The sequence below is a fragment of the Aureobasidium melanogenum genome, assembly GCF_000721775.1.
Source record: "Aureobasidium melanogenum CBS 110374 unplaced genomic scaffold scaffold_11, whole genome shotgun sequence".
NCBI lineage: Eukaryota > Fungi > Ascomycota > Dothideomycetes > Dothideales > Saccotheciaceae > Aureobasidium > Aureobasidium melanogenum.
The window spans coordinates 295,216-320,260 of NW_024470063.1; the positions used below are offsets into that span (position 1 = coordinate 295,216).

The 25,045-nt window shown below is 50.5% G+C and overlaps 8 protein-coding genes across 8 annotated transcripts; 4 read left to right on the forward strand and 4 right to left on the reverse strand.

Annotated features, from left to right (window-relative positions):
• Window positions 1-5,058: 5,058 nt before the first annotated feature.
• Window positions 5,059-6,908, reverse strand: M437DRAFT_49628 (uncharacterized protein; the record flags this gene model as incomplete). Its single annotated transcript, XM_041021862.1, has 2 exons — window positions 5,059-6,403; window positions 6,454-6,908. 2 exons carry the CDS (start codon window positions 6,906-6,908, stop codon window positions 5,059-5,061), a joined length of 1,800 nt encoding a protein of 599 aa, XP_040879470.1.
• Window positions 6,909-7,740: 832 nt separating this feature from the next.
• M437DRAFT_49620 (nucleoporin Pom152) lies at window positions 7,741-11,541 on the reverse strand (the record flags this gene model as incomplete). Its single annotated transcript, XM_041021860.1, has 1 exon — window positions 7,741-11,541. One exon carries the CDS (start codon window positions 11,539-11,541, stop codon window positions 7,741-7,743), a length of 3,801 nt encoding a protein of 1,266 aa, XP_040879471.1.
• Window positions 11,542-11,831: 290 nt separating this feature from the next.
• M437DRAFT_49251 (cysteine proteinase) lies at window positions 11,832-13,305 on the forward strand (the record flags this gene model as incomplete). The annotated part of the gene is made up of 4 exons (XM_041021805.1): window positions 11,832-11,954; window positions 12,006-12,206; window positions 12,253-12,461; window positions 12,588-13,305. 4 exons carry the CDS (start codon window positions 11,832-11,834, stop codon window positions 13,303-13,305), a joined length of 1,251 nt encoding a protein of 416 aa, XP_040879472.1.
• Window positions 13,306-13,739: 434 nt separating this feature from the next.
• On the forward strand, window positions 13,740-15,005 carry M437DRAFT_75592 (uncharacterized protein; the record flags this gene model as incomplete). Its single annotated transcript, XM_041026453.1, has 1 exon — window positions 13,740-15,005. One exon carries the CDS (start codon window positions 13,740-13,742, stop codon window positions 15,003-15,005), a length of 1,266 nt encoding a protein of 421 aa, XP_040879473.1.
• Window positions 15,006-16,179: 1,174 nt separating this feature from the next.
• On the reverse strand, window positions 16,180-16,610 carry M437DRAFT_66322 (uncharacterized protein; the record flags this gene model as incomplete). Its single annotated transcript, XM_041024728.1, has 3 exons — window positions 16,180-16,217; window positions 16,275-16,383; window positions 16,413-16,610. The coding sequence occupies 3 exons, from the start codon at window positions 16,608-16,610 to the stop codon at window positions 16,180-16,182; spliced, it is 345 nt and encodes a 114-aa protein (XP_040879474.1).
• Window positions 16,611-19,020: 2,410 nt separating this feature from the next.
• Window positions 19,021-20,990, forward strand: M437DRAFT_49510 (CRAL/TRIO domain-containing protein; the record flags this gene model as incomplete). Its single annotated transcript, XM_041021845.1, has 5 exons — window positions 19,021-19,059; window positions 19,123-19,265; window positions 19,317-19,458; window positions 19,509-19,952; window positions 20,013-20,990. The coding sequence occupies 5 exons, from the start codon at window positions 19,021-19,023 to the stop codon at window positions 20,988-20,990; spliced, it is 1,746 nt and encodes a 581-aa protein (XP_040879475.1).
• Window positions 20,991-21,319: 329 nt separating this feature from the next.
• Window positions 21,320-22,236, reverse strand: M437DRAFT_84794 (uncharacterized protein; the record flags this gene model as incomplete). The annotated part of the gene is made up of 3 exons (XM_041028166.1): window positions 21,320-22,012; window positions 22,068-22,151; window positions 22,210-22,236. 3 exons carry the CDS (start codon window positions 22,234-22,236, stop codon window positions 21,320-21,322), a joined length of 804 nt encoding a protein of 267 aa, XP_040879476.1.
• A 191-nt stretch (window positions 22,237-22,427) lies between these two features.
• M437DRAFT_49609 (zincin) lies at window positions 22,428-24,821 on the forward strand (the record flags this gene model as incomplete). The annotated part of the gene is made up of 1 exon (XM_041021858.1): window positions 22,428-24,821. The coding sequence occupies one exon, from the start codon at window positions 22,428-22,430 to the stop codon at window positions 24,819-24,821; it is 2,394 nt and encodes a 797-aa protein (XP_040879477.1).
• Window positions 24,822-25,045: the final 224 nt, after the last annotated feature.

Below are 25,045 nucleotides of genomic sequence, written 5' to 3' on the forward strand. Positions count from 1 at the left end.
TGTCTGCCCTGTTTTTCGCAAAGTGTATCAGGACGTATTTGTGAGGGGCGAAGACCGACCCGGTCTTCTTTGCCCACTCCGCCGCTCTCCTGTGTATAGTTGCTAGTGAGGTGGCGGTGTCGGCCTTCGTCTTTCCTGTCACTAGGATGCTTGTGTCGTCTATGTACCCTGTAACCATATCCTCCGGGTCCCCAATGTCGAGTAGGTCCGCGTTATAGAAAAGGTATAGTATCGGAGACAGTGGCGATCCCTGGGGTATCCCGGTATCTGTAGGTATTGGGCTGGAGGTGCCCTCCTTTAGCCTGATCTCCGTCGTTCTCCCGCTTAGGTAGCTTGCTAGCCATCCTACAAGGTGTGGGTGAATGTGTCGTTTCCTTAGGTTGTGGAGTAGCCTTTGGTGGGACACGTTGTCAAACGCGCCTGTGACATCGAGCATGAGGAGCGAGGCAACCTCGCCCCTTCCCCATGCCGTGTGGACCTTTTCAACTAGCAGGTGGAGTGCATGTTCGCACGAGGTGGCCTTCCTGCCACCTGTGTGGTGCCTTGGCAACAGTTGGTAATTTTCGGCATAGTATTGCAATCGGGTTGCAATCACTGAGTCGAGCATCTTCCCAATCGTGTTCATAAGAGCAATCGGTCTGTATGACTTGGTCTCTCTGTACGTAGCCTTCCCTGGTTTCGGGATTACTACTGTCGTCGAGTGTTTGAAGTGCTGTGGGCAATGCTGTATGCGGATGCAGGCGTTGAATAGCTGTTGTAGTGGTTCTGTAAGTATGTCCTCTACAATCTTTAGTGCTCTGTTTGGGATTTGGTCTGGGCCTGGGGCCTTCTCCGCTGCCGATTCTCTAATTGCCCGCTGGACCTCTTCTTCTGTCACATCCGGGCAGGGTACCGGTGGGGGGTATGTATAGTCTCGAATGTCGCTTAGGTCCGCTGGCGGTGGGGCTGGGAAGAAGGTGCTTGCAAAGGCCGTAGCCTTCTGTTCCCAGTCCTTAAGCCTTACTCCTTGGTATAGGATTTCTGGTGTGAATGCTGTTCTTGGGTTGTCCTTGTTTTTGACCCACTTGGCGAGTTTCCATAGGGCTTCTGGTGAGTCAACCTGTGAGACTCTCTCCCTGTGGTCCCTACGGTTCGCTTGGAGGATGGCGTTTCGTTTCTCTCTTCTTGCTTTCTTGTACTCCTTTTGGCTGTCATCGTCCATCCATCTCTGCCATCGTCGCCTAGCTCTTTTCTCTGCCTGGATCTTCTCCTGGACTTCCCTGCAGAAGTCTGGCTTTGTGTATATCCGATGTATCCGTACCTCCGGCGTGGAGACCTCTATCGCTTCGCTAATCTTTCGTGCAATTTCGGCCGCTCTCTGATCTACCTGCTCCCTTGTCCGGAGAGGTGTCTCCTGTCTGAGGTTATTTCGTAAGTAGCTCTGGTACTTTTCTGTGTCCATTGCCTTGTAGCTCCTTCGGGTCTCGATCGGTGCTTCTGGGGTCCTTATTTGGATGACTGTCTCAACGGGCTTGTGGTCGGATCCAGCTTCGAGTCTTGGTTGCACTTGACACTTTCGCATCCTCTGTCGAAGGTCCTCAGTAGCCCAGATCAAGTCGATTGTTGAGTCTCTGTCTTCTCTCCGGTGCCTTAGCCTAGTAATTGTGCCAACCGGCAGACACTGATCCATGCCCGCCCTTGTAAGGACATTGATGAAGCCGGTAGTCTGATTAGTTGGGCTCGGGTGGTCTATTGGCCCAGACCAGCATTCGTGGTGGAGGTTGAAGTCCCCTACTACGACTTGCTCGTGTGTCATTGTGGACTGAATTGCCCGGTCTAGGATCGGGAGAACACTGTTCCCTGGAATCCCATGGTATTCCATGTTTGGCTCTCCTCCTTCCGTGTGTGGGTTATATATGTTGTGGATGGCAAGTGGAATTTCGCCCTCAATTGTAATGGATATCATGTCTCTGCTGTCGTACCAGTGCACTCTTAGCTTCCTCATGTCAATTCCGCGGTGTATGTATAGGCACACTCTCGGCCTTTCCTCGCTCGGTGGGAGCACCACGTGGAAAAGCCCTCCGTTTGGGTTGTGCGTTGCCCGGATGTCCGGTCTTATATAAGGCTCCTGGATGGCGATGACGTCGTATGACCCTATGTCCGGGTGCCTGAGCAGTTGAGACATCGTGGCGAGTTTTCTGCCTACATTGTACTGTATGATTTTGATCTGTGTGGTGTCTCTATTCATTAGAGGCACTGTTGTTCCGTGTCCTTGTGCTGCCTCGCTGCGAGCGGCGTCTCACTACCCTCTGGAAGCCATCCTGTTGCGCCGATGGCGGGGTGACTTCCCTGTGCTGGCTGTCGTCTATGGCTTCGATCGCATCTGATCCTGGTTCGCACTGCCTGTCCTGGATGTTGATTGCCATTTGGTTCGCCATGGCTCTCTTTGCCTGGACCGGGGTCATCGTAGGCCTTGGTGCGGTGGTTTTGCGCACTCCTTGTGGGCGCAGGGCAGAAGCCATCTCCTGGTTTCTCGGCGTGCTTGTCTGGCTTCCAATTCTCTCTGCTATGGATCTTGAGCTCATCTCGGACGCTGCTGCTGCTTCAGCTGGGGTCGGATCCGTGGCTGGTCCTCCCTCCATCCGAACCTCGCGATCTGGGATGTTAAATGAGACTACCGAGCCTCTCTCCGATGGCCCTGGGCTAATCGCCGGGTCCTCGAGGTAGTAGGGCTGTGCTCTAACTCTTTCCTTCTCCCTCTCTGCTCTCTCCATGTCCTTTTTGCGGTAGACGCACCTCTGGTCCCACGCGGAGTGGGTACCCTTGCATAGAGTGCACGTCTGTGGCCCGTTTGGCGCCGGGCAGTCTCGGGTGAGGTGTTCCTCTGCACAGTGTCCGCATGCTTCTTTGTTGCGACATTGGCGCGTTGTATGTCCGTATTCGTAGCATCTAAAGCATTGCAGCACTCTGCATGCTTTGTCGTACCTAATGGTGCGCTTCGCCTGACCTTCCCAGGCGAGGATTCCTGCTGCTATTGCCGCGTTTGCTCCTGCCTTTGTCATGAAGCTGATGACTATTGTCCCTGTTGCTTTGCCTTGTCTGGGTTTCATCATCCAGTCCATGTGGTTGATCTTGTGGTCGGCTAGTAGTTGGTAATTGGACCCGATAAGGGTATGTCTCATCTGTTCCTGTTCTTGTGGGTTGAATGTCGAAACCGGGATATTCATCACCATAACTGTGTACACTGGTGTGACTACCTCTGCGTTTCCACCGAGGCAAGTCACCCACTGTGGTCCATTCTTTGTCAGTCTCTCGGCCGTAGCTGCGTCCTTTGCGATGAGGAGGTAATCTCCTGACACCTGGACTGTCGCCATTTCGATTGCCTTGTTTCTGCCTGGGCCTGTAAACAGCCCTGCCCGTTCGATACCTTCGTTTGCCATCTTGACCACCTGGGCAGAGGTTCTACTATGTCCCGGTCTGGCTCTATTGTCATTATTAAAGTTTGTCCTAACCCTAACCTCCCTGAGCTTGCGGGAAGAGATTGGGGCTGCGGACGTTGGGGTCATTCTGCTTAGTACCGATTGGGGGTAAGACTGTGGTGGGCTGTTGGTCGTGAGGGCTTCAACGAATGACTTAGTCCTGCTTGCCGTAGGGGAAACCCTGGACTGGAAAGATACAGCTTCAAGGATCTTGGCGGCGAGTGCGTCCAGGTCGCCCTTAGTGGTCGCCTCTGGGTGTATCGCCCCCGCCGGCTCTCCTGGGACTTTCTCGATGAATTCAAGTATAGACTTGAAAAGAGCATTGGTCTTTGCCTGGGGGTAGGCCTTTGCCTTGCCTTTCTTGGTCATGCGGCTTGCGCATTCCATCATTGCAGAGATTTCATTCTGGATTTTGCGACCGTGGGCGCTTGGATTTGGGTCCTTTTGCCCAACCTCCGGCCATGGTGACTCGGCGGCGACCTGAGTGCTCATTCTATCGATAGAGCTCAGGTCGGCGAGTAATTTGGCGTCGGTCCGGGGTTTATACAGTACGATTTGATCGAGTTATTCCAAAAATCAGATTTCGCGCGATTGTGATGTTTTTTTTTCCCTGTCTCCGTCTTATTTCGAATACCATGAACACTACAAGAGGCCTAATGCTACCTATTGCATTATATTTTTTTAATTCAAAACTTGAAGCTATATGCTGTCGCGCTGTTGGCAAAGTCCGGGTAAGTATCATCCAAATCAGTAGATGAGAAGTGGCTTTGCAGTTGCGTAGACCTCTGCCCCACCAAGCTAAGAATAGACCGTTGCTGTCGACCTTGAAGAGATCCTTGAGATAAAACACAACTGGCCATGACTTTGAATTCTGTTCTTGCTGTAGGTCCACTGGCCCTGAAGCAGACGATTTTCTGGGGTACATATCTAGGAAATCAAGCGGAAGATGGATTACTCGTGTCGATGGACAGGCGGTCTGAGGACGTACGATAGCCATGAGCGGAACAAGAAGTCGATATACCCTGGAGGATTTGATGCTTCAGACATGAGATCAGCCAAAATTGCAAACAGGATATCAAGCTAATAGACATTCTCTCATTGACTGCTTCAGAAGTTGGAAAGCAATAAACGAGTTGTTCAATAACACCCGGTCGACGGCACGCAAACATCAGGGGGGCGTATCGGTGAGCGTCCTGGTCGACATTGGCGTAACAAGCAGCTTACTAGAATTGGAGTTCCGATCTCCCAACTCTGTATGTGAGTCAGAAGGCACTGGCAAGTGTTCATCTGACAGTGTTCGACAGCTATCCATAGATGAGCGACCGCGAGCCTCATCTTCCATGGCTTCAACGCAAGGATGCATCGATAATTCAATACCATCCACAACCTCGTGCATATGCACGACGAGATTGCCCACATCATTGAGTTTGTGGGAGAGAAGCCTTCCTCTGAGTATTGATCGAGTCTCCGAATCGATGGAAAACACCATTGCTGCAATGATGTTGTCCTTCAAAACCGCGAGGCCCTGCTTGTGCGTCGACTAGAAGTATCGCACCACCTGTCTTTGTCAATGCTTGGTGTTCCGTACCATGATGATCTTTTACTTACCCAGAATAACAAACACAGGAAGTATGAGAAATGCCCATCGTACTCGATAGTAGATGGTCCAGCGCTTGGCAGGAGTTGTTTGAGTACGCTCGCCAGTGTTGCGTAGATACGATGTTATACTGTTGGCGACGTTTGTAAAAGTCTCGTTCAAGTTTGTGGATTGGAAGAGGCTTTGAAGTGCCGAAGTCCCATATATCTTGACACCAGCAAGCTCAGCATACGCCACACTTGCGCGATCGCCATAATCATCATTGTCGCTTTCAACCTTTAAGAACCCTTGGAGATAGCCTATCAGACTTAACAAGAAGCTTTGTGTAGCACTAAACGGTCCCTTTGCATCTGCAGTGGATATATTAAGCTTTGAAGCATTGAGCTGGTAGTCGGTTCGATAATCGAATGTGTGCTGATAGATCGGGCTCCATTCCAATTCTTCAGAATCTGATTGGCCAAAACGTGATAGCATACCGGGCTCAGTGCTGTGCCAGGATGAAGAAAGTCTGCTTTTCGTGGTCGCGACTACGTTCTCAAATAGTTGTCCCGATCTGACGGATGTGTTATAGACTTGCAAGCATAGAAATAGTCCGCACTCACTCGCCGATGGTCGTGCGTCCTGCCACATTGTGAGGTTGCTCAAGTAACTGGCGTTAGCTTTGATTACATTAAAAGCTACGAGTAGAGACTCGTAATCCTGGAAATTGGCAGTCATATTAGGCTCCGACAATGGCTCCACGACCATGTATTCAGTCGCTAGATGGTCAACGTGTTCGGGAGTCACATTGCGATAGTGGTCCCAGTTATCGATAGTCAAGCCCGCGTAATCCAGGGAGTATTGCGTAATCCTTGTTTGAGCATTGCTACTCGGTGTTCCAAGATCACCTGTGTCTTTGTATGCTTGAGGCCATCCAGTCTTATTGCGGCGTACGAGGAGTTTTGAGACATCATGGCACTCACTGCAGACCGCCAGTGAACTGTAAAGCGGCCATGTGCAATTACCAGTCTGACAGGTCCACTCAAGCTGAATGGCCTTGGATTGTTGCGACGCTGCGAAACCAGCGGCGATAGCGGTTTGTAGGCCAGAACTTGCGTGCGTGCGGAGTAATACGTATGAAGGTCCGCTCAGATTTTTTGCTATGCGAAGTGTCAGTTTTGGACGCTGTGAGGTCAAGAAGGAGCCCTTACAGAGGTATAAGTACCCACCAGTAAGGTTGCTGGTACTGCCTACAACCGCCTGTGGCCCATCATCACTCAAAGCTCCATAGTTGCTGATGGTAGCTTGGATCATTGGTTGAAAGACGAGACTCATGACAATAAGGCAGGATCCAAACGATACAGTGAACCTAAAATTATCAGTACCAGATTCATACGTGGTGTCCGATGTTTGCCGTACCCTACGTTCCTGTTCCAGATGGCTCGCAAACTTCCCATGCCACCTCTGCTAGCCTGGTCAATAGCCTGGAATAGATCAATCGGGTGTGGGTCCTCTTTGAACAAGTTCCATTTGCCTTGGCTGACTGCCGCTGCGACAGCAAGCAAAACAGTCGTCTTCGATGCTGTTGCGAGGATAGAGACCACAGCGTTGAGTGAGAGGTAGAAAGTCCAGCTTGAGAATGGCTGCCCGTCATGCATGGAGAGAATGACCATGATCGCTGTCAAGCAAGCAATGCTCGCGATGACGCCAATGATCTCCACGATCCAGAAAGCGTCGAGCGTGGTAGTCGTGACTCTTTGTGCAGAGCGCTTCAGGAACCGATATCCATATCTTCGTTCCGATGCGCTATCTGAGCGTGATTCGTGTGATATGCGAGACGAGGCACGAGTTGATGCTCTGATCGAGCTCGTCATCTCAATTTCTTCATGGTCGTGCATTTTGGTACTGTTTCGGGCTCGTTGGCACAGGTGCTGCTCCGGAAAGGTCGAGCCCAGCAGTGCCTCCCCAAAAATTGCAAAAACATTTACAGGAGACGTAGTAGGGATGGGCCTAGAAATCTAGCAGGGTGTAGACCAGAAACATGATGCGTGTTTTCTACTAGCTGATATCGGTCTGCCCGTAGTAACCATTAATAGACCCTCTGTTATGGCGCAGCTCTAGGCGAAATAGTGCAGGGAGCAAGGCGCAGCTAGACCTGCTTGCAGACGCCGAGGCCAGCCTTCCTGTGAAGAACTTGGGTGTGTACTGGGCACGCTCCTTGTGCTTTGGTTTTGGAGGCCGGTGTTTACAATCATCGGTGGGAGAGACAGTCCATCAAGAGCAACCAAGAAATCTGAGCTGCGTTGTCAAAGTCGCTCTTATAGTAACGACTGTGGATGTGAAGAAAGCGACATTCATGGTGGCTGATACATTCTTGTGCTCACATGGAAGGCAAGACCGACTAAGGTCACAAGATAGTAGCTGCAAGGCTGACACGGCTTCCCCTCTTCCGGGTTCCTGGATGCATGTAGCAGCCACCGTTACAATCGGCCCAGCCAATGGCACTCAGAATGCAACCCACCCAAATAGCAAAAAACTTCTCGGTGTTCTAGCAGAAGTGCATTGGGCATCATGTTGGAACTCGGAAGATGGTTGATGAACGTGTCTTTATTTTGATTTTACTCGCCAAAAAAGAAGTCGAAGATGAGGAAACAAGATATATATAGTACAGTGAAGAACCCAAGAAGACAAAGATAAACTTCCCGCTCAGTACGTAAGCAGCTTGCCCTTCTTCTTGGTCAAATCGATGCCTTCTTTGGCATAGGCACAGTATCTATCTTTGATAGACACCACTTCATAAGTACCCTCCTCACTTGCCCGAATAGACATGTGGTGGTCTTGGGAAAGTTCGCTTCTCATCTCAAGCACCTCAGATCTTTGACCACGGCGAGCATTGGTACTGCGTGTCCAAGTGAACTCGAAAGGTGGTGTTCCGCCAAAGTCAAAGGTGATCTCAGCTTCGCCACCCTCATGGATATCGACTTGAGATTCAACACCCTTGCCGACGCGAACAGAAGGCATTCCATGAATCTTCTTCTCAATGTTTGTGGATGCGCGACAAGAAGAACCAGAATCGCTGACACCAGTGATTACAAATGTGCCAGGCTTCTCTGCCAGACGCTTGAAAGTTGTTGAACCAGAGCTGGCTTTGCGGGCAACACCATTGAACTCGTAGTAGACTTGGAAGGGAGCCTGACCAGAGAGTGCGAAGGAGATGCGATCACCAACGCAGAAATCTTCCTGATTCTCCAGAGAACGAATTGTAGGAGCGTCATGGACGGCGATTTGTACTCTGGGCGAGGTGGTATCGAGGATGCGGCTGCAACCACGGCTGTCAGTCACTCTGCGAATGGACACAGCAGAGTTACCCAGGTGCAGCGACTGATGAGGAACACGAAGGTCGTGCGTGTTCTTGTTGATGTCCTTGACATAGAAGATTTCAGGACGAGCCGAACCGTGATGCTTGATTTCGACATCGATGGCGAATGGAGGTTGTCCTTCCAAAGTGATAGGGATGACCTCTTCACCAGCAGACTCGACAGAGCAGTAGCTGTAGGTCCTGCCAGGGTTGGTGAAGCGCGCAGAAGGTCGGGGGTTGACACGCTGCTGGATAGTAACCGGTGTGAAGTGCTTCGAGCTATGATCATAGTTATCGTCCGCAAGCTCGGTGAACACATAATCAATCACACCGGCCTGCGAAGTATCAAGGTTGATAGACGAGACACCAAGTGCAGCAGTGACGGCCTTGCTTCGCTTTGACCTTGCGCCACGTTCAGACACAATATTTTCATCGTACTTGTATTGGAATGGTGGAGCGCCGGAGAAGTGGACATTGACCAGGTTATCTTCGCCCTCACAAACATCATTCTTGACGTACTTGCCACCTTCAACTCGGTCGTACGAAGTTTCAGGTATTCTCAATTGTGGACGCTCAATCCAATCAATGCTGAACTTCTTAGCGTTCTCGTCGACAGCACCAGGACAGATGGCATCGTTGACCTCGAGAAGTTCGTAAGTGCCTTCTGCAGAAGTAGCGAAGAGACCATTGGGACTATCGACCTTGATCTTGTGTGAGTGCTCGGGATCACGGAGGTTGTGGTAACGGACATTCCATGGCGCTTCTCCCGTGAGCTTCAAGGGAAGTTTCATAGTCTTGCCTTGCAAAGTCTTGATAGCACGCGAACCTTCAATCTGTCCGAACGAGACCTTGGGTCTCTGGTGACGAACATTGATCTTGGCCTCCTGCTTCAAAAACTCTTTGCAGCCCATTATATCAGTGACACTAGCCAGGGCAAGAGTGTAATCACCACCTTTGGTCAAAGGTTCTGTATTGATGGTGAATCGTTCGCCATGAATATCTCTGACAACGTGGCGTTTTCTGTTGCTGCCACGGACGAGTTCGTACTCGACAGTAAATGGTCCTTGTCCGCGAAGGGCTACATCAAAAGAGACTGCTTGGTCAATGCAAACCTTACGTGAAGGAGATGCCTCCATGAAGTGTGCAGAAGCTGAAGGTTTGACGTCCTGTTCGATGATCATGTCGTCTCCCTTCAATGTTTGTCCCTTGTAAACATAGTCACTGATCTCAGAGAATCGATAAGTGTAGTGACCAGCAGTAGGAGGGGTCAATTCGATCTGTCCACGCAGGCCGTTGACTCTCTCTGTTTGTGTCACACGCTTGGAACTGTCCTTCTCGGTAATTTCATAATGAATCAGGAAAGGAGGTGTTCCTGTGAGATGGAAGTCGACACGCAGACCGATAGGTTTGTTGGCACACTTGTCGAAGATTTCCTCTTTGTCAATACGGAGGCTAGGCTCGGCAGGGTTCTGCAGCAAACAAGATGCGGGCTCAAGAACTTCACCAGCGCAGATCCCGGTGGAAACACTGTGCAGGGTGTACAAGCCAGCGTCCTGGACAGTGGGCCTTTGCGATTGGTTCTTGATCGAAATTGACTTGATCTGAGCAGATTCGCTATGGTCGCCGTTAGACAGAAGTTGACCTTCAGGAGTGAACTTGTATTCAATGTTGTAAGAAGTGCCGAGGAAACCGCCATTGCCCTTGTTTGCAGTAGAGCCGTACAACACAGGCAGGGACTCTGATTGACCTTTGGCGACCTTGAGAGGATGCTGAGAATCACAACCTCTCATGACGATGATTGGACGTTCGTGAACAGTCACGACCTGGTGAAGATGCGCAGCCTTAGCGGAGGGTTTATCCTGGTCGTCGTGTTGGCGTTCAGTGTAGGATACAATGTTGCCAAAAGCGTCCTCAACTTCGTCCATGGAGTAGACCCATTTGCCGCTTTCTCCCATGTGCTCTCTGAGAGGAACAGTGACAATCTGAGCACGAGCCCAGGAGATGTCCTTGGTGTTTCGGATGGCCAAGGCATCGGATGACTGTTGGATGAGAGGAGAGACAAAGTCATCAGGTTGGATGCTCTGGAAGTGAGCTTCCTGCTCTCTTTGATTGGTGATTTTTCGGTACTTGATGCGTAGCGGAGGAGTTCCAGTAACCTCAAGATCAATATTTGACAGATCACCCTTGCAGGCGTCTGGAGTCGTAGACTTGATGATTGCCTGAGGACAAGAGACAACAATGGTGTCGCCAACGCGCTTTCTCTGAACCTCCAGCTTGGACTCATCCATGACTTTGCTGAGGATATATCTGCCGGTCTTCTTGGTCGGGTAGCGTAACAGTAAGGGTTGGTTTGGAGCAGGGTGCGAGGCTTGTCTAGCGGCATCTTTCATCAATTTCTTGATCTCCTTGCCCGAGATGTGGATGGTCTCGTTGGTAGCACCGTCGAACTCGTAGCGCAGCAAGTCAATGCTGACTGGAGTGGTCTGATTGATCTGAATGGGAAGGTAGACTTGCGAATTCGACGAATCGAGACAGAATGAAGTTTTTGCCGGGTTCAAAATGGCAGAGCCTTCTGGGAGGATGTGAATGATTTGCTTTCCCAAAATCAAGGACGAATTGTGGAGAATGCTGGACTGCTTGACATGGTGACCTGATACACCCAATTCGCGGTCATAGAAGATTTTGCCAACAGCGGCCAGACCAGCGCCGACAGGAAGCTGGATGCGGAACATGAGGATGGCGTCCAGGGCGGCGTGAGCCAGAAAAAGAAGCAGCATGGTGGCCGAAGACCATTCGAGCCAGGGAATGCGCAACTCGGGCAGGCCAAACAAGAAGATGCCGTCAAATGCGACCCATTTCATGAACAGCCACAGAGATTCTGTTTCCTCCTCTTTCAGGTAGAAGTGGTCGTACAACTTCCAGCCCACCAGGGCCAGGTAGAAACCAACAACATAGAGGCGCTGGGTCGGGGCATCCAGGGTGTCAACAGGGATCAATGGGCCATCGCTGTCTTGGGGCGGTTGCCGCGTAGTAGGAGCAGCTCTTAGCTGGGTGATGTCGGGGAGCTTCTGAGGTGTAAAGTTGTTGCGCCGTGTCGACTGCGGCGTCGAGGGAAAGGCGCCGGAGCGAGGACGAGGTGTGCCGTTCATCGCATGCTGTGGACGTGGATATGCCTGTCCAATGCGACCCTCGTTTGTGTGGTGTCGAGGTTAAGAATGGAGATATTCAAACTTGGACTGCTTTGTCCAAAACATGTACAAAACAATCGAGCTCGTCACAGCTCTTGGCGAAAGCGCGACCCAAACGCGTCGTCACCCTGTCCTACCTACCTGCCTCATCTTCACATTCACTTGTGTTTTGACTCCAGTCTCAATAATCTCACAATGCCGTGACTTTCGAAAAGTCATCAACTAGTTCTCTGAATTATCAAATCGCCATTATGCCACCTAAGAAGAAGAGGCGCACAAATGGAGTTGATACACCTCAAGGCTCACCACCTCCTGAGCCCACCACTCCTACTCTAGACTCATGGCCTGGTTGGTGTGAGATCGAGTCTGAGCCAGTTTGTTGGTGTCTTTTGTCTTAAGGGGTCTTGTAACTTACTCATCCACAGGCCTTCTTTACAACAATCCTCAAGGACATGGGCGTCCGCGATCTTAGAGTCCATGAGGTTTTTGGTGTCGATGATGATGCTCTTGCCATTTTACCCAAGCCGGTACATGCAGTCATCTTCCTGTTCAAATATCAAGAAGACGGCACCGCCGAGCAAGTTCAAGAGAAGATCTGCCCGCCTCATGTCTGGTTCGCCAATCAAGTGAGTTATTACCGTTACTCTGCGTTATTCAGGCCTAACACATCAGATTTCTCAATATGCTTGTGGAACTGTGGCTTTGCTCAACATCGTCAACAACATCCCCAACCTTGAACTCGGCCAACCCCTGGAGTCTTTCAAACACTACACTCAATCATTCGATCCCGTCGCTAGAGGCTATGCCATCGACAGCTTTGAATTTGTGCGCAAGATACACAACTCATTCGCACGAGATACTGACATGCTCATCGTTGACTCGTTGATGCACGAGAAAAATGACAGGATTATCAAAAAGCAAAAGACACAAGCCGCCACCGCTGCTAGGGTGGCCAAAGCAGCCGAGAAGGCAGCCGAGAGGGTTGCTAAAACAGAATCGAACACAAGCGCTGTAAGATCTAATCCTTCGCGCAAAGCCAGGACCAGCAAATCAGTGGTCGAAGCAGAAGAAGAGCAAGAATCAGAAGAATCCGGCTTCCACTTTGTCGCTTATATGCCGATTGGTGAAGACGTTTGGAAGCTCGATGGTCTTGATTCGTTCCCGACAACCATCAGAAAGACAAGTCCTGGCCGAGACTGGTTAGACGTCGTTCAGACATCACTCAGCGTTCGCATGGCTCAATATGAGGAAGGGCAGATTCAATTCAGCCTAATGGCTGTTGTTCAAGATCCGGTCGACGAAGATCGCCGCCTTCTTGCTCAGAATGTCTTATCACTCCAGAAGACGGAACTGCTACTCAATCAAGCGTTTCAAGACTGGCGCAACTACACTACTGCAGATCACGAGGATTGTACCTTGTTCGGTGGAAGTGAGGAGTATGGATTGACAGACCGGATGATTACAGAAGCCGAGATATCCGAAAACATGGCGCAGCAACTCCACTCCAGCTCCTTAGAAAGCCTCCTGAAGGCACGACAAGAGCTGATAACCAATCAAGCTGGTTGTCGAGCACAGGTACGCGACTCGCAACAAGCAAATATGATGGATGCAGAAGAGTCCATGCACCGCAGGCATGATTATGGTTCGTTCGTCAAGGCATGGATGCAGGCCCTGGTCGACAACGAAGCTCTCAAATCCTTGGTGGACGAGGCGCCCACGAAATGAAATATGATACGGCAAGTATCTATCGCAAGCATTGCATTTTGGTCTAGAGATACCCCTTTGCTCTTTTTATTTTTCTATTCAGAATTGAGACAGCACATGCGGCTTCAACGCCTGAGCATCTCACAAGCGATTCCTTTCTTGCTAGATCGATTGGCATCCTCGTGTGCTCTTTTTCATAGTCCACATGGGTTTAAATACACAATTACTTTATTGAACAAGTCTATCTCCACGGCCAAACTTTAATCGTTTTTGACAAGGAACTCGTTATTTCCATGTTATCCCCGTGAAACAGCTTTGCTTTCGCATTCCAGATGTTCGTGACGAAAAATTTCCAAACGTTCCAAACGCGTCAACTTCCCACTATCACAGCGCCTGAATAACATCAACTTACCAGAAAAAAGTGATTGAGCAATCGACACAGAAAATCATAGACCATGGGCCAATACGACAGAAAAGCCCAATCACAACGAAAACACGGTCCCATCCTGAGCAGCAGCACCTCCAAAGCACCCACCCGCCTTCCTCCATCCACAAAGCCCGAATGGCGAGGAAGTGGCTACACCAAAAAAGCAAAGCCAAAACCCCATTTGGATGTTGCGAAACCCGTTCCTATATCTCAGGAGCAGTTACTGCCGCTGGAGTTGCAACAATTGGTGTTGAATGTGTTTAAAGATGTGTTTGGGCAATTGATGGATTTTGAAGAACTGAAGGGAGTGTTGGGGGAGGTTGTCAAGGAGGTGGGGGAGGGACGGTGGGAAGAGGCGTTTGGCGAGGAGAGGAAGAGGGAAGTTTATGCTGTTAGGTGGGGGCCGAGTAGGGCGTTGGCGTATGCGAATGTGTTGGCTGCGGTTTGTGAGCAAAGGTCTGAGGATGACTGGGTGCAACGGATTACTGGTCTCTCACAGTCAAGCAAGGCAAAAACGATATGCTTTGGAGGAGGTGCTGCAGAGGTAATGGCATTCGCTGGACTGCTTCGACATTTGCGACCAGATGCTTCTGGAAAGCAGCAACAAGAACTTGATGCCTCGACCACGGATGATACATCAAACACAACTTCATTACTGGATATCACACTCATTGACTTTGCGGATTGGTCTCCCGTGCTCGACAAACTGGTCAAAGGCATTACAACTCCACCACCGCTATCAAAGTACGCATCCGCCTCTGCCAGAGCCGCAAACAGAGCTCTGCTCGCACCTCAAATACTAAACGTCAACTTCCAACACCACGACATCTTCAACCTGAAGACTACCCAACTCAAAGAACTCCTTGGTACGACGGAAGAACCAGTGCTGGCCACCTTCTTCTTGACCTTGGGTCACCTTTATGACACCTCTATCCCCAAGACGACCGCATTCTTGTACAAACTCGATGCAGTCTTACCTAATGGCAGCACAATCCTTGTCATTGACAGCATTGGCGCCTCAGTCTCAGTACCTATACCCGATTCTGAAGAAGCAACGGAATACAGTGTATCCTGGCTACTCTCACGCGTGCTGCTCGGGAAACCAGCAGACCCAGTACCCATACAAGGAAAAGGCAAAAAAGCCATCGAAGAGGACGAAGCCAACAAACCAATACCAAGATGGGAAAAGATCATCCACGAAGAGATGAAGATCAATCGTTTGGATGAGAAATTGAGGTATCCGGGCAGTTTGGAAAACGTCAGATTCCAGATATTGGCTTTTAGAAGAGTGTAGATAGATGCTTAGAATTAAATGAAACGACATGTTTCGCCAATATGCTGCGATTACTGTTTTGGGCAGTTGCTTTGGTTGTTTTTGATTGGGCCGAGATCTCGTGTTGAGATCTGCGTTGTAGTGTGTTCCTCTGGCTCGGAAATTAGAGTAGGACGGCAGTTTGTTTCCATATTGCTTGGTATCAGGAGTTCGACTTGGTTGAGCGCCACAGGGTAACCTCTCGTGGAGTCGTGATGCAATGTTATGATTGCTTTTGACATTTTTTATGAACCCATCCCGGAGGCAGTTCCAGCCCCACAGGCGCTGATGCTTCTGCAATTGAGCCCCTGCCTGCCCGGAAGGTCGAACGTCCGGCAACCAGGTACTGCAAGATTGCAGCTTGATAGAGCAAAAAGAAGGAGGCTGCGAGTTAGCGTTGCCGCAGAGGCTCGAGCTGACAGGTCAAAACAGCAACGTACAGTAGATCTTACTCATATCCGTAAGCAGCCCGCAGCCAAGCAGAGCGCACTGCATACGAGCGTGATAGTCGCATGCTGCAAGCAATAATCACCGCCATCGAAGAGCGCTTGATCCTGTTATGGCATGGGCATGCGTGAATTCTGATTCGACAAAGGGCCAAAGTCGCCGCGTCCCCGACTCGGAAACCTGAGCAATAATATGAAACCCCGACACAGCCTTGGAAACACTCGGACAGTGAGTCCGGCCTAGTGACCGTCTCCCCGGGATATTAATATAAGAAGAAATGAAAATGGCAATATGGAAAGGGGAAGAAAGAAAGAAAGAAAGAAAGACAATTGGTATCCAACCGGCTTATATCTTTTGGGAAAAAGGTGGTTGTGTAAATCTTACGTCAGATAGGCAAATGAAAATGTGCAATTTTAGAGGTTGGCAAGTATGCTCTGTTTTCTCCTCTTCCTTCCGAAAGAGGAAAATCCATCTCGGCACATATACCGACATAACCCTCGGCAAATTTTCCGAGTGATGACCTCCGATCATATTACACATCCGCCATTCCTCCAGAAGATGTTGTATGCGATCTGATGTCTGCATTTTCGATGCTCTCAACTGCGCGCCCGTCTATTCGTGCTGGTCATTGCCTTTTTCGTCCTTTCTTGTCGTTGATTCTTCTTTGATCGTGACGATCTCGGTCATGAAATCCCTTGAGGGCATCTCGTCAACCGCTCTGTCGAGTCATGTACCCTGTGCCATTGTCTACAGACAGCTGTCAGTACTCTGCGTTAGAATAGTCGAGTGAGGCGACGAACTTACGTGAACCAGTACATAGTTTGCATGTTGATGATCCATAATGGAGAGCTAATTCATCTCCATCTTCCAGACCAGTCTGTGATGTAATTACCGAGTCAGAGGCCTGCATTTCCTGGGAGTTGGACGTCATCCAGGACTCACCTCTCTCATGGTCGTAGATTCACCCAGACGAACGCCGTCGAAGCTCAGGTGTATCCTCTGGCGGTCTAGTCGGGGATTTGTGGTATTCGATAAACGTGTCAGGAAGTCCGCAATCGTGTCCTCTTTCCATGTGTCCTTCCAGACATACAGATTGCGGTCGTCGTTGATGCAAATCTGATATCGTTGTCGAGCAGCCATGTTCGATGGTGTGGAGAGAGCTTTGATCTGCTAAGGGGACGACCTTTTGTGCAGGACAGCCCGGAGCCTTTTCTGTTGTTGGTCCCTTCTTTTGTAAGCAAACAGACAATGTCGGCGTTTTGGCATACCAAGTGCTAAGAGCCCCAAGGGTATGGTAATGCGGCATACCAACACGCCCTGCCTCTATTATTGCATTTCCTTATCTGAATTTATGCTTGAAAAACTCCCCGCCTCGTCAAAAAAGCATGTTATCTGGCTCTTGGTGATGCGTTTTCCTCAATCAGGCTAAGGGTACAACTTACAACACGTTCAATGCGGTTATGTGTCTGACAGAGCACTGTCATGCGTTCGCGTGTGGCGCACTGGGAAGCATAGGATCAACGCCTCGCGGTGTGGTGTCAACCAAGCAATAAGGAAAGTGGATACTGACGGGGCGTAGTTTCAGTGGTTAGACGCCAGAGAAGCGCGTACCCTCGGTCCATGGATTCACCCATCGAGAATCAATTGGCTACCTCGGGAGCACAGCTTGGAATTTGGCCGAGCACAATCCAGTGAGCAAGGACAAACAGGCTACAGTGCAGATATGGCTGGCAGCTATGGCTAGCTGACTGGAGGTAGTGGAAACAAGGCTTGCACGCCAACGAACACTCAGGTTGCTTTAGCGCAATGTACGAAGTAGATGTTTGTTCCTCAATTGCGCTGTCGTGTACATACGTCAGAACATGTCGCAGTTTCATAACTACCAGTCCAATCTCAATGCGGCTGAGAAGCGGGAACCGAGAATGGAGCCTCAACTTCGCGTAAAGCACATCATGCGGCTCACAATGCGGACCCTTCTCTTCGCGAGATTTGTCAGTATGCCTTTCTGCCTCGAGATAAATCAGGTACGCTCCTAGTTCGAGTGGAGGTATGCATATGTATGTAGGGATGCAAGGACGCCAAGCCTATCTCTAATTGATGGCCGCTCCGAAGTCATACCTCAGATCATGCATTTGGTGTATTGCATTGCAGGTAACGTACATAAGCTTGGCAGAGGGTCTGGGTGTCCTCGGGTCTCATACCACAAAGAGAGCTGGTCGTAACCTTGCCGGAAGGCGATTCGCAATGTGATTACAAGCTTGAAGGTGCTTGTCAGTCGCTAACAACATCAAGTTGACATCAGGATACGAAGAAATGGTGATCTTGCTCTAGCGCCTTATCCAAATTCACCCTGCGACATGACAGATATGAGCTGTGTCAGCGTCATGATCTAGCGACGTGAAGATTGTATCAATACATACTGCGAGGTCTTGCCGATCAGTAGGGAAGCCATTGGCATTTGTGTATTTATCCATCTCTCTCTCTCTCCCATTGGGTCGATGGCGGTGGCCCTAGACGAACGGATGTTGGTGAGGTCCAAGGAAGGGTAGGCACGATCCGAGATGCCGTCGATCGTGCAAAATGCCGTCGGTAATTAGCCAGGAAGCCTGGATCGGTGGGACGGTGAGCGTTATGGCCCGCCCCGGGAGTATGCACGACACGTAGCAGTGGTGAATGGTGCCTGTGTCGCCTTGTCGTGAGTCATGATGTATTCAGTCTGCGGCTGGCCTTGAGCGAGTATGGATGATGAATTTGGGTATACAGAGAACGTGTTCAGGAGTGGATCAGATAAAGAAACAGTGTTCTCTACTGACTTTGCCATGTGTTACAGCACCACCTTAACAGTCAAAATGAGCTACTCTTGCATTTACACGGCCGTTAGCGAGTATGCGTGGCGGGGACGTTGGGTTGCTTGTCGTGAGAGCGTGTTTGATTTGCTGATCGGTAGAAAGAACCTTATAGAGTTATACATGCCGGTGGATCGGACCTGAGACAGCCGCCAAGATAGTGGGAAGAAGAGCCGCGCATCGCATACGTGTTATAGGTGTTTGTTCCCTCGCTACACAGGCTGCACCTAAGGCAGGCTTGCGATTCATGCCATGGGTCTAAAGCCATATCGGAAAATGACCTACTCGTAACGAGGCCACGGATCAGTAATCATGAATGACGCTTCGCTTCTGCAGAGGCGTGTTGCAGTCCACATTGCCCTGCACGTAGTGATGAGAATGGCATTCAAGAGCAGCCTTCGACAAAGCCATGTGTTTGCCCTATGTTGTCGACTCCTTTCGTCCTAGAATCCTAGAGTCCCAGAGTCCTAGAGGTAGAAAGAGCGGAAGTCGGAAGGAAGAGAAGGGTTGCTTGGCGGTGAACGGCTTCCGAGCAGACCGAAAACGAAACACTATGACGCTGCCCAGGAGAGACGATGACCTGTAACTCTGTGTAGAATTGTTACCTTGCTGCTGTCGGGTTACCATTCTTGTCCCAAATTCCGCTTCCTAAGGACCTATCATTTCATATATTCGCAGAGTGACAGCCGCCATCGACAAGAACCATGTCTGGAGCCGACTTGCAGCGTATCGAGTCGTACCAAGTGCGCATCAGCACCCGCAAAGTCAAAGTTACAAGACAGCCAAAGCTGACAACTGCAACGTAGTACCCAGCGACCCATGTAGGACACTTGAGTGCTGGACAAGAGAAGGCACTGCTGTCTTTCAAAGAGCTATGTCAGGAGAAGGGATACTACAACCCAACCGGAGGCCCCAATGGACAGCCCACCCACGATGACGAAACAATGCTGTGAGGCGAGGTGGATGGCCGACCAGGAAAGACACCTGCTGACTCAAGCAGGCGGTATCTGCGTGCTCGCAAGTTTGTTCCAAGCGAAGCATTTGGTCAATTCAAGGACACCGAGGACTGGCGCAAGGAGAACCAGCTCGAGAAGCTCTACAACACCATCGACATTGGCGAGTACGAGCAGACTCGTGTTTTGGTTGGTTCATCACACTGCAACTGGTCTGTCAACCTGCTGACACTTCGCAGTACCCTCAATGGACTGGTCGTCAAGACCGTCGCGGTATTCCTGTATACCTTTTCGAAGTCGCCCACTTGAACAGCAAGGCTGTCTCGGCATACGAGGCCTCTACTTCGTCTAAGAACCAATCTGTGCAGTCTAAGATACCTGCCAAGATGCTCCGTCTGTTCGCCCTGTACGAGAACCTCACCAACTTTGTGCTGCCTCTCTGTTCGGAAATGCCCAACCGCCCCTTCCCAGAAACTCCTGTATCACAATCAAGCAACATTGTTGACATCTCAAACGTTGGATTGAGACAATTCTGGAATCTGAAGAACCACATGCAAGATGCCAGTCAGCTGGCCACCGCACACTATCCAGAGACTTTGGACAGAATCTTCATTATTGGAGCACCTTCATTCTTCCCTACTGTTTGGAGCTGGGTCAAGAAGTGGTTTGATCCTATCACTGTTGTAAGTCTTAATTCCCCTGATCACAGTTGATAAACTCGAAAGACGCTAACACACCAAAAGTCCAAGATCTTTATTCTTTCCAAGCAAGAAATGTACCCAACGCTCTCCAAGTACATCGATCCAGAGAACATTCCTGAGCAGTACGGCGGCAAGTTGAAGTACAAGTTTGGTGAACTACCCAACATCGACCCAGATCTACACAATGTACTCCAATGGACTTCACCGCACAAGCTCAACGGTCTGGACACAATCCCTAGCGGACCTATCAAATGGGTAACTGAGCCAAACGGCGATAAGGTTGCGGTCGCAGTAGGCACAGAGAATGGCAAGCCTCGTGAGCGCAAGGTTGCTGTTGTAAAGTCATCACAGCAGCCTTCAGCTGCCGCCCCAGCCGCAAGCCAAAAGGCCAGACAAGACGCATCCATATACAGAACCACCAGCGGCATCGACACACACCCTCCAAGCCCACCTCCTGGCCAGGAAACCATGCCCCCACCGACTTACGACGGCACTCCTTCAGCAGCAAGCCCAGCCACTACACTCCCCGTGCGCGAACAGCACCAAGTCCCATCCACACAGACCTCTGAGAACCAGCCCAGCACAAACAGAACAGGCACAACAGGTACGAGCTACATCGCGCAAGCGCACACGCACGCCCACGGCACCATGGCCAACGGTACCCCCGACAAGCGCGAAGGCACCTTCGGCGACACCTATGGCGTAAATGAACCTAACACGATCGGACAGGCGCCTAAGGAACACCCTATGCCCGAGCCTGAAGTGCCGCAACCCTCTTATGTGGATCAGGCCAAGCAGGTTGCTGGGCAAGCGTATACTACTGCTGCTGGCGTTGGAGCAAGCGCATTGGCTGCCGTAGGCTATGGCACCAAGGAGGAAAACAAGGAGGCAGCTGAAGAGCAAGCTCCTCAGAAACCAGAGGATCCGAGAGTGGATGCCACTGGTGATAGAAACGTCGAAGAGTATCTTCGCAGCAAGTACGAGAGCCAAGCTGCTGAGAAGGCACAGGACTTGCAATAAGTCATGGTTTTCGGATTTTAGAATGGCAATTCTGGCGCAAGATTTTCTGGAAAATCGATAAATACTTCCTAGGATAGATGATCCGGCATTAAATGTATCAATACAACAACATATCACAATCTAACAGAATGGATGGCTGGAGATGTTTGAATAATCTAGCATCACTTGGGAACAGAACGAAATGCCATTCTTGTAAGCAGTTTGTGCTTTGCAAAGATATCGTAATATACAGACTTTTTCTCCAGGATGGCTAGCAGGAAAAAAAAAAACAGGTAGAGAAAACAAAAGTCTATGAGGGAAGAAACAAAGGGAAAAAACGCTCTTGTGATTTATTTGCCCTTTCTAACCCACTCCTCGACGGCCTCACGCACGCCCTGGACCTTGTCGACAGCCTGGTAGTAGCCCATCTGCGAGTGTGCCTTGCCAGTCTCGATAAAGTGGGTAACACCGTCACGGACACGGATGTGGTTGTCACGGATAACAGGGTACTTCTCCTCGTACTTCCAGATAAGGTCGCCGACGTTGCGGGTAGTGATGGGAAGAACGGCATACGAGGCACCGACACCAGTAGCCACGGGAACAATACCACGAAGCAGAATGTTGCGGTTGCGAGCAATGATGCTGCCGGCCATGGCAGCTACAAGCACGTAAACTCCACCGGGGAGAAGACGCTCACCACTCTCTCTGGGAGGAGCAAGTGATTGCACTGTAGACACAAACGAGTGCTCGAGGTTGAGGGCTTTGGTAAGACCGGCATCGATGTTGTCTTCGGCCTTGACGGCTTGGGCGTGCAAGAAGACGCGGGCGCGCTTGATCTGCTCGGCAAGACGCTGGGTAGGTGTTGGGCTTGCGGGTTGACCGAGGACTCTGGCGGCGACAATCTCGGGAGTGACTTTTGAGGCTTGGGATTGGTTGTCGCGGACTGGGGGAGTGACGGGCTCTGGGTTGAGGGTGGTCGCGTGGATGGCAGCGGGAGAGGGAGTGGCCTCAAGAGGGCTGTCGTAGATGGGCTTGCGCGTGTGCTGCATCATGGTGTAAGACGAGGGATGTGTAAGACAATTGAGCGAATGTTCGTACGTGTGTAAGCTCCTCGGCGTAGGCGGTTCTCTGAGGGTAGAGAACAAGCGAAGCCATGGTTAGGGCTGCCACGGGCGCGGCGCGCTGCACATAGCGTCAGTAGAGGTCAATTGGCGAGCGCATCTTCTTAAAGTCCACTTACATGCCGTAGGAGGGGCTGGAAGGCCATTGTGAGTTCGTCGACGGCGGGTTGGACGTGCTATCTACAGACAAGACGAAGGGCAGAAGTGAGAGCTGCGCCGGCTGCAACTGCGACTCTCCACCCTCGGACCAAAAGTCCCCGGTCCATCATCGTCACCCGAGCACAAGAAATATCAAATGACGCTGCTTGTTTCTTGAGCACTCAAACAAGGACCGAGAATGCTCAAACCTCCCCCGATAAGGCCTTGGACATGTGCCAGATGTCTCCGCCATGAACATCGTCGCCGTCTAGCCACCGCCGCTACCTCCGCGACCGCTGCCGCAACCTCTCAATCCGCTTCCGCCCCGCCGCTTGTGTCGCATACCGATCCAAATACGTCGCACCAGGATGCCACCCTACGCCAAATTTTCGACTCGCAGCCCTTCTGGAAGGAATTCTCTGCCAGGCAAACCCATCCTTCCAAGAAATCCCTAGGCCTCTTCCAGAACCGCTACCTCACCAGACCCGAAGGCTTCGAGCACTTTGCTTCTATCACTCTCGCAAAATGCAAGCGCATAGTCACAAAAGTTCTGGCCTACAACAGTACGGAACAGTACAAGAACATTGCCAAAGACTTGGATCGTCTGAGTGACTTGCTGTGTCGAGTCATTGACCTTTCCGACTTTGTTCGCTCCACACACCCAGACAGAAACATCCAAGCTACTGCTACACAGGCATATGCTCAGATGTTTGAGTACATGAATGTATTGAACACCACTACTGGCCTGAACGACCAACTCAAAGCTGCTCTTGCCATCCCGGAGGTTGTCGCATCATGGAGCGAAGAAGAATTGACTGTTGCCAATATTCTTGCCAGGGACTTTGCAAAGTCTGCTATTGATCTATCTGATACAGATCGTCAGGCTTTTGTCGAACTTTCGAATGAAATTGCTGAGGTCGGGCCTGAATTCGTCGATCAAATGGTACCAGAGACGCCGCTTCTCAAGCTTCCTAGCAGCAAGCTGAAGGGCATGGATCCTCTGGTCGTAAGGCAGTTGACCAGGTGGGGCAGTGTTTCTCTGCCTACTATCGGTATGCCTGCTTCTCTAGCCCTGCGCACTGTTGAAGACGCAGATACGCGACGAGAAATCTACATGGCCAATCGCACATCGGCCAGAGCAAACATTGAACGTCTAGAACATCTGCTACAAAGACGTGCTGAGCTTGCTCGCCTATCTGGACATGACTCCTTTGCTCACATGGCTCTGTCCGACAAGATGGCCAAAAGCCCTGAAGCCGTGGTTAAGTTCTTGGACGCGCTGGCCGCCGACAATGCACCGCGTGTGCAATCAGAGATTCAGGAGTTACTAGAGATGAAGAAATGTGATGCTCAGAGCGGAAACTTCCCTGGCGAGCTAAATGCTTGGGACAGAGACTACTATCAACATCGTCTATTGTCATCTATGAGATCGAAGACCCGCACCCCTGATGTGCTCTCAGCTTACTTCTCACTTGGTACTGTCATGCAAGGGTTATCACGCCTCTTCCATCGTCTCTATGGTATTCGTCTGGTGCCAAAGGAAGCCGCTCCCGGCGAGACATGGAACAACGACGTTCGTCGTCTCGATGTAATCGACGATCGCGAAGGCCATGTTGCAGTGATCTATTGCGATCTGTTTGAACGAGCCGGAAAGTCTCCCAACCCAGCACATTTCACTCTGCGCTGCAGCCGCCGCATTCTTCCTGACGAACTCGAAGAAGCAGAAGCCTTGCGAAACGCAACAGGCAATCTCTTTGATACTGCACAAGAAGCCGCAACCGATGGCCTAGCAATCAACAAATCCAAACGCGATAACAACGAATTGTACCAATTGCCTACCATAGCATTAATTTGCGATTTCGCCATCCCGCAAGGAGGAGCGACTAAACGACCTGCCCTACTCACTTTCCGAGAAGTCCAAACACTCTTCCATGAAATGGGTCATGCTTTGCACTCAATCTGCGGCCGCACAGCTCTTCAGAATGTCAGTGGAACACGATGCGCCACCGATTTCGCAGAACTGCCTTCGGTGCTGATGGAGCACTTTGCCTCTGCACCAGAAGTCCTAGCCTTGTATGCCCGTCACTGGGAAACCGACAAACCACTAGATGCAACACGAGTCGCCGAACGCGTAAATCTAGACACACACAGCCAAGGCACAGAAACCGAAGCACAGATTTTATTGGCTATGTTGGATCAAACCTACCACTCCAAACTTCCCCTGTCCTCAAACTTCGACTCGACAAGGACATACCACGATGTCTGGCACAAATACTCCTCTCTTCCTGAACCTATCGGCACATCTTGGCAAGGCTTTTTCGGGCATTTGTTTGGGTATGGCGCTACATACTACTCCTATCTCTTCGATCGCGCCATCGCCGGAAAGATTTGGAAGGATGTGTTTAAGAGGAGTGCAATGGGAGCTGTGGATCCAGAGGCTGGATCGAGATTTAGAGATGAGGTGTTGAGACATGGTGGTGGGAGGGATGGATGGCATTGTGTTGCTGGGGTGTTGAGGGATGAGACAGGTCTGCTTGCGGAAGGTGGTGAGGAGGCTATGGGAATGGTTGGGCAGTGGGGTGTTAAAGACTAAGATAGATCTGTAGCGTCCCCTGTGTGTTGGATTATGTAAATGTACCTACAGAAATGCACAATACACTCGGTAAATAGAGAGTGTCCACTGAGAGGCAGAATTGTATCTACTATCTCTGGACACCCTTCTTTTCTCCTAAAATAATTATGCCTTTTTATAGTATATTATCTGCTCGTTACTGCAGTTGGAGCACAATGAAAGTCACCAACCAGACCCGATGATCA